The 7,791-nt window shown below is 38.4% G+C and overlaps 1 protein-coding gene and 1 long non-coding RNA gene across 2 annotated transcripts; both read right to left on the bottom strand.

Annotated features, from left to right (window-relative positions):
- LOC104700822 (prothymosin alpha-B-like) lies at nucleotides 889–1,227 on the bottom strand. Its single transcript, XM_019227040.1, has one exon. It carries the CDS (start codon nucleotides 1,225–1,227, stop codon nucleotides 889–891), a length of 339 nt encoding a protein of 112 aa, XP_019082585.1.
- LOC104700819 lies at nucleotides 5,742–6,128 on the bottom strand. The gene is made up of 2 exons (XR_753652.2): nucleotides 5,887–6,128; nucleotides 5,742–5,801 (listed from the first exon to the last, which is right to left on the bottom strand). It is a non-coding gene; the product is annotated as an uncharacterized LOC104700819 (long non-coding RNA).

Genomic DNA, 7,791 nt, shown 5'->3' with positions numbered 1-7,791 from the left:
ACATCAGATCCGTAGTTGTACGCACCTAGGGTTCACCAAATTCAATAGAATCATTAGGGTAAGAAGTTCGTAACAACAGATTCATAACACATACATCATTTGAACAACATAAAGAGATGCTAAATCGATTCAATAAAACAAGGAACCAAACGTCTTAGCTACTCTCTCTAGATCCATTAATCTAGCCACCATGAACTTGTCGATTCAATTTCTCATACCCCTTTCACAGAAAACAAACAAAAACAAATAAATGAGAATATATATTTTTTTTTTTAAATCCGAACAAAATTAGGTTTTCCATTCGGAGTAATAAGAGGAAGAATAAGAGTAAGTGTTGGCGGCTACGGTGTTGTTTCGAGCTAAACTGAGATTGATCTTCTTATATACTTTGAGTGAATCTCTATCTCGCTTGCATCAACAGTACATATGGTTTGATTTCGAAATGGAGAGTGAAAAGGAGGGCAACGACATGATACAGATCTGTATTTAATGAAGAAGCCGTAACTAGGGTTTTGCTCGGTAGATAAAAGGAAGAAGACTCATGTGTCTTTGAATCTGGGTTAGGGATTTTGTTGGGGGAGAAACCTGATTCTAAATATGGTGAATTGGTAATGATAGAGTAAACAAGAGTTGGAAATTTTTTTGATAAGATAAACAGAGATAATAAGAAAAGTAAACTTCATCTTCTTGTTATAATCCACCACTGGGAAGTACATTTTTATTGGTTTTAGTGCCATCCGTTCATCATCATCGGAATCCTGCAACAAACATTTGTATCAAGTATTACTAAGTTATACCAAACTAATAGTTCTACCAATTAAAACCAAGTTTTTCTAATACATATAGTTATACCTAGATTGACCAGTTTTTCAAATCCAGACAGTTATACTATATTATACTAGTATTACAAACCCAAAAAAATATGTCGCCCGAATCGATCTCTCCCAAGGATACATCCGAATCTACTTCTTCGCCATCGAGATCTGGCTCGTTCTCTTCTTCTCCTTCGTCACTTCCGACATCCTCCTTGTCTCCCTCCTCATCATCTCCCACAGTTTCTAAGTCAATTTCCTCATCCTCTTTATTACTCCTTTTGACTTCGTCCTCACCATCTCCATCACCAACCACAGGGAGATCCGCCGGCTGAGAACTCTCCGCCGGCTTCGAATCTTGTTCTTCTTGAGCAATTTTTCTTTTCTTATTTTTTGTCCACCTCGTCTTCGGCATGTTACTACTAAAAATTGATGAGTCTCCACAATCGATTGAACAATACAACAATCAAAGAGAGCAAAAGATCGATTAGTATCCCCTAGTTTTTCAAGAAGAGAAAGAGAGAGAGGGATAACCGTTAGGGATTATAAGAAATAGTTGAGTTAGATAGATCCGATTAGGTTTGTGGGTGGAGGAAAAAAATCCAGATATTTTAGGTAATTTCTGAATTTTAGCTAGGGCAAGATTGTAATTGTGTTTGTTTTTGATTTAAAAATAAATCAAAATAAAAGAGTTTTACATGGGAAGTTTTCATATTTTTATTTGAAATTTAGCGACTCTTGAGGAATCTAAATTTAGCGACTCTTGAGGTGATTCCTCTATATGATCAGTTTAAGGCTTTAAGCTAATAATTCATTTCTTGTTCCTGTTTTCTTTTACTATAATTTATTTTATCTTTATTTATTATAGTTCCAACTTTGCAACCGTTGTCCTTCTCATAAATCTCCTCTTAATCCTACAAACGGCTCATCAGAATGTTTTGTGTGTTACGAAGAAAACCATGACAAATTGACAACAAGTCAAGCTACATGTGTAATTTCTGCAATTTGTATGTCCACGAGGAATGCATTAACATTGTATATCAACCCATGCTATTGTTCTCATATTTATCCCTTGTGTGCATGGGAAACCCTATGATTATTACCGAACCTGAGGCCCAGAAGCATGCACTCCACCAAACAGTAGCGGTTTAATTACAAAGACGAGTAGTGCGACCGCTGTATATGAAAAGTCCAAATTTTTTGTTTGTATGAACAAAAAGAGGTAACATAAATAAATAACATGAATAAAAGAACTTTTTTTTTTTTCTGTCATCATTAAATCGACAAGGTCCGATCTATAGCCAATCTCTACTATGTGGGATAATGCGACCTACTGAAGTCGAACTCTGATGGAATCGGTCATAGAGATGGTGCTGTAATCACTTGACTATGTACACTTCCAAAAAAAAAAGAATAAGTTGGGTTGTCGGGGACAGGAGAAAGATCCGGTTTTGGAGAGATAAATGGTTGACTCATATGCCACTTTGTAAGTTGGTAGTAGGTGATATACCAGAGGATCAATGTGATGTTAAAAGTTGGGATTTACGGAGGAATGAGTCGGGTTGGGATCTGCAGAAGATCACTCCGTACGTTTTGGATAGTATGAGGCTCAAGCTCAAATCAATGGTGGTGGATACGTTTATGGGCATGAAAGACAGATTCTCTTGAGGGAATGTTTGAATGAGAAATTTACTATGAAGTCAGCAATCTGAACAAAGCATGGGGTTTATTTTATTGGATATGGCGTGTTGTGGCTCCAAAGAGGGTAAGAGTATTTTTTAGTTAGTAGGACATCAAGTCATAATGACTAACATGGAGCGTTATCGAAGACATCTCAGAACATCGAGTTAATGTCATGATTATAAGGACAATGAGGAGACGATTCTGCACCTACTTCGTGAATGTCCTGCCATGTCGTTTGTATGGAACAGATTGGTACCGCATAGTAAGGCTCGCTCCTTTTCTGGGAAGTCAATGTTAGAGTGAATCTATGCCAATTTGGGTGATACCACAAAGATAAGAGGTTAGTTGTGGGCCATGATCTTTGCAATGGCGGTCTGGTGGGGGTGGAAATGAAGATTTTGGGGTGAATGGGAAATGTCAAGATCAGGTGAAATATATTGGAGATATTGCTAAGGAGGTCTCAACTGCGTATATACTTGTGAGGGGGGCTTCGAATCAGGCTGTGAGAGAGGAGAGGATGGTAGCATGGACTCCACCTGCTTGTGGTTGGTTTAAACTGAACCCCAGGTTCGCAATAGCGGGAGGGGTTGTAAGGGATGGTGACGGTAATTGGTGCGGTGGTTTGCTTTGAACATTGGAATATGCTCAGCACCTTTAGCAGAGCAATGGGGTTGTCCACTACACTACGATTTATATATAGTGCGGGAGAGAGGAATCACAAGCATAAAATTGGAAGTAGACTCGGAAATGGTGGTTAGTTTTCTGCAGACAGGGATTGAGGATTCACATCCACTAACTTTCGTAGTACGTGTGTGCTATGGCTTCATATCAAAGGACTCTATAGTTCATATTTCGTATGTGTATAGGAATGTTAATCGTTTGGTGGATGGGTTAGCACACTATGTGTTTCCTTTGCCTTTAAGTTTTCATATGTTTCATTCAAGTCTGGATAGTGCCCTTTCGATGTTTCTGGAGGATGTTAATAGGGTTGGGCGCCCCCAAAATGCTGACTGTAATTTCTAGTTTTTATTCATTAATTATCATGGGGTTTTTACCCCTGTTTCCTACCCAAAATAAAAATATACCTATAAAGCTGTCCTTCACTTTTTATGCGTGTGGTTTGTGCAGTACAAATGATCACTACCCGTGTATTTGTCATCAATATTTCATCATCCATTGAGCATGCATGCACTTTCCTCTTGTTATATGCATCAGTCGGCACGACCACCGTATCTCGTATGTTCGTTCCCTTGGCCATGGGAAGTGGATTTGCGGGGTATGTCGCAAGATTGTTAACAAAGAGTGTAGAGCATATTTTTGCTTGATTTTCTCTAAGCTATGTTGTTCATTCAAAATGTGGAATAAGACGTGGTTCTATTTGGGGTGGGAGAGAACTCAAATGGGAGCCCGATGAAGATGATTGAAAGTAGGCCATTCAAATTGACAGATCAAGCATAATAAAACATTTTTGACTTTTTAGCCATAAACACAATTTGGAGGTTGCAGTACTAATATTCTGATTCGAGGAAGATGCCTTACCATGTGAGGAAGCTAAACATTGCTATGCATTCACCATTCCCTTATTTTCTGAATTGTGATACAAATCTACACAACGCAATTTCATTCTCCATGATGCATGCGCTAAGCTCCCTCATAAGAAAGACATGGGGTAGTTATGGCTGTCCCTTTCAAAACTATTTCTAGTGTGCTACTTCTTGACGTTATTGCACCGATTCAGCGTATAACAGCTACAACATTCAAATATTGATGTGCGGTGTGCTTCTATTTCTAATGAATTTGTACATGAAAGTCATCTACATTGGCTGTTTGTATCTCCCGACGGCAAAGATGAACACATGAGGTCATTGAGGTTTGAAATAGCTTTTATTTATGTTGCAAAGACGTGAGGGATTGTGGCAGCTACATTTTATGCTTCAGATGCGCTACTCTACCGGCATCGGTAAGACACAAATACAGATGAACATCCTCTCTCCTTACATTACGGTGAGAGAAATGTAAGTTCTACATATTGTTGTGGGATATGCAAAGAGGAAATATATTTAAAAGGTTGGTTCTCAGGATGCAATGTTTGTGGCTCTGCTCTTCATACTGAATGTGTATTTAACAATCTAATACACTCAAGAGGTGGACATAATTTAACGATGGGTCACAATGGGACATTTGATTTGATTCTGAACCGGCTCTCTCAGCCGATTTGCTACTTGTGTAAAAATTGTTGTACCGGTGATTTTGTTCTAAACAAAAAGGCCGATAAAAATCTGTTCCTAATTTCCTATGTTATGAATGTAGCCTTTTAGCTTTAACTGAATTTGATGACTAGAGTGAAGGGTATTGCGACAATAAGTACTGATATTATTTAATCTTTCTTCTGCTTTGAAAAAAAAAAAAACTTGACTAGCTACTTATAAAATGGTCGAGAAGGATCCATAATTCTTTATTTAGATGATAGTAAGTACTGATACAATCTTTATGTCTGAATCGAATCTGATGTGGTTATTATCTGCCAATAGCAAATTAATAATCTCCTTGGATTGAGTGTATTAAGGCTCATAGGATAAAATATGGGAACATCTACGTTTAAATCTAGGTTTAATCTCTAAGAGCTAGGTTTCCCATCATAGCAGCAGATATGCTTCAAATATCATATTTACATGACATCACCTACATCACTAAGTTCTAATCTAGTGGATTTTTTTTTTGCTTAGGTTTGATTGCTTTCTAAAAAAATGTGTAATCTTCAATGCAATAATTCTTCTGGATTCTGATTTGGCCAGAAAAATAGATATGACCTCCTTATAAGATATTAACGTGCAGAGCAAGAATTTTGTAGCGACGGTAGAATAATAATAAATATTAAAGTGACAAACTTTTTATTTATTAGAAGTCATGTACAATCTAGGATTGACAAACTTCTATGACACATACACAAACTGGAATTAACTTATATTCAAATACATACAAATGATTGAAAACAGGACAATAAAACTCTCAAACTTGGATGTGGTAACTTCATGGATACGCTTGTTTAGGCAATCTCAACTAAAGTTGAAGTCGAACATGCATTTGCGCATTGTGTTACGGCTTCATTCACAATTTCACTCGCATCTACTCACCGAAACAATAATAGAATGGGTTAGCATTCTCCGATCTACCATTCCAAGATAAATAATAATATTATAATTTATGAGCTTGGATGTTTCGTTTTACCAGAACTTTGGAGTGTCTCCATGGCAGCGCACACAGAAGATGTACATCCCAACTTACAGTATTCATTGACAGCATCACCTTGAGTAAAATATTTGAAAAAAAATAAACATTGATGAAACATGGTAACAATTGACATAATAAAGCACGATACAGTAAAATTTACCTGAGTTTTGGAGAGTGTCATGTGTATATCCGTTAGGACATTTGCCGTTAACGATTTTGCATCCACTGAGAGATGCACACGTTGGTCGGGAGCCTCCCGCAAAACGGCAAGTGTTATAGATATTTCTAGCAGTCGTAGTTGGGCAGCAACTCTTTGCCTCCACTTGAATTTGTGCCATGACCAAACTCATTATGAGCACACTTAGAAAAACAGTTTTGCCTTCCATCTTTTGATTGATTTCACTTGAAGAATATTTCAAGGTTATATATAAAGAGAGGCAAAGGTTCACAATAGAAGGAAGAGAAAGAGAAGAATCACCAACATAGAAGCAAGGGAGAGACAAGTTAGAGAGAGAGAGTTTTTGGGTTTAGAGAGCCTCTTGGTAATCTATTGTCTGTAAGGGATTCGGGTAGATAGGTTTCTTATTCTTCTTGTTCTTGTTCTCTGGGTTGTTCTTACACTAAGAAGCATAGGTGAATAAGCTTCAGGGTCGTGTTAGAGGGAGAGACAAGAGAGAATTGTACTGAAACTTATACTTGGATTTCTTTAGTGGATATTTGCAAGGGTCGGTCCTTGCACGAGACATACTCTCCGGTTTGGAGGGGAACTCGTTAAATTCTGGTGTTGATTAGTTCTTGTTTCCGCACTCATACAAAGTTAGACTAATCATGTGAAAACACCTACAAGTGGTATCAAAACTTAACAAGTTGGTATCAGAACACCCAGGTTCAGCAGAAGGCGATATAGAATCAGGTTCTGCTGGTGACTACACTAAAAGAAATCAAGTAGAAGAAGAGGATCGTTAAACAGTCATGGAATCAAACACACAAAAGTTTGAGGTTGCAAAGTTCGACGGTAAAGGAGACTTTGGACAGTGGAAATTCAAGATCCAATGTCAGCTGGAGTTACAAGGGTTAGAGCACACTCTCAGGGAACCAGAGACCGTTACTACGACAGAACAGACCAGTTCATCTGCAACTCCTGCAAAAGGTGGCAAGGCAATAGCAGGAGTGAAGAGTGGAACGGAGAAGGTTGATTTTGATCCAGCTAAAGACAAGAGAGCAAGGAATCTAATCTGCATGAGCTTAGGCGATGTGCCACTGCGTAAGGTCATGAATGAACTCACGGCGTTGGGAGTTTGGAAGGCCTTGGAAAGGGATTATCAATCAAAATCCCTACCTAACCGCATCTACCTGAAGCAGAGGTTTTCATGTTTCAAGTTTGAAGAACAGAAAAGTATAGAAGACAACTTGGATGTGTTTCTTAAACTGGTGGATGACTTGGCCAGTTTAAACATCAACATCTCTAATGAAGATCAGGCGATTCAGATTTTGTGTGCTCTACCAGAGCCATATGAATCTCTGAGGGACACTCTTAGGTATGGAGCCGGTAAAACACAATCCTTAACCATTGATGATGTTACAAGTGCTGCTTACTCTAAGGAAATTGAGCTAAAGCAGAAAGTCAAGTCAAAGGCAAACTCAGAAGGTCTGTTTGTGAGCAGAGGGAGGTCCGAGAACATGAACAGTGGTCAAGGAGGCAACAAGTCAAAGATTAAGGATAAGAGATCAAAGTCAAGGCAGAGGAATCAGCCTAAGGCAAGAGAATGTTGGGTCTGCGGGAAGGAAGGTCACTTTAAAGTAGATTGTCCGGAAAGGAAAACTACTAATGCTGCAAACGTTGCTCAGGAAAAGGAGCAGCCTATGGTCCTAACAGCAAGCCTACAAAACACAAGAGATAAGTGGGTTATGGATTATGGTTGTACTTTCCACATTACACCAGACAAAGACGCTTTGTTTGATCTCAAGGATATTGATGGAGGGAAGGTCTTGATGGGGAACAACACTTACAATGAAGTGAAAGGAATTGGCAAGCTGAAGATACTAAACCCGGATGGTTCTATTG

This window comes from Camelina sativa, chromosome 7 (assembly GCF_000633955.1).
Source record: "Camelina sativa cultivar DH55 chromosome 7, Cs, whole genome shotgun sequence".
Lineage (NCBI taxonomy): Eukaryota > Viridiplantae > Streptophyta > Magnoliopsida > Brassicales > Brassicaceae > Camelina > Camelina sativa.
Note: the sequence above shows the minus strand (reverse complement) of the source record. Positions and strands in the feature narration are given on the sequence as shown.

What these genes read in the sequence shown, in the direction of transcription:
- LOC104700822 (XM_019227040.1), bottom strand. Translation starts at nt 1,227, where the DNA reads ATGCCGAAGACGAGGTGGACAAAAAATAAGAAAAGAAAAATTGCTCAA.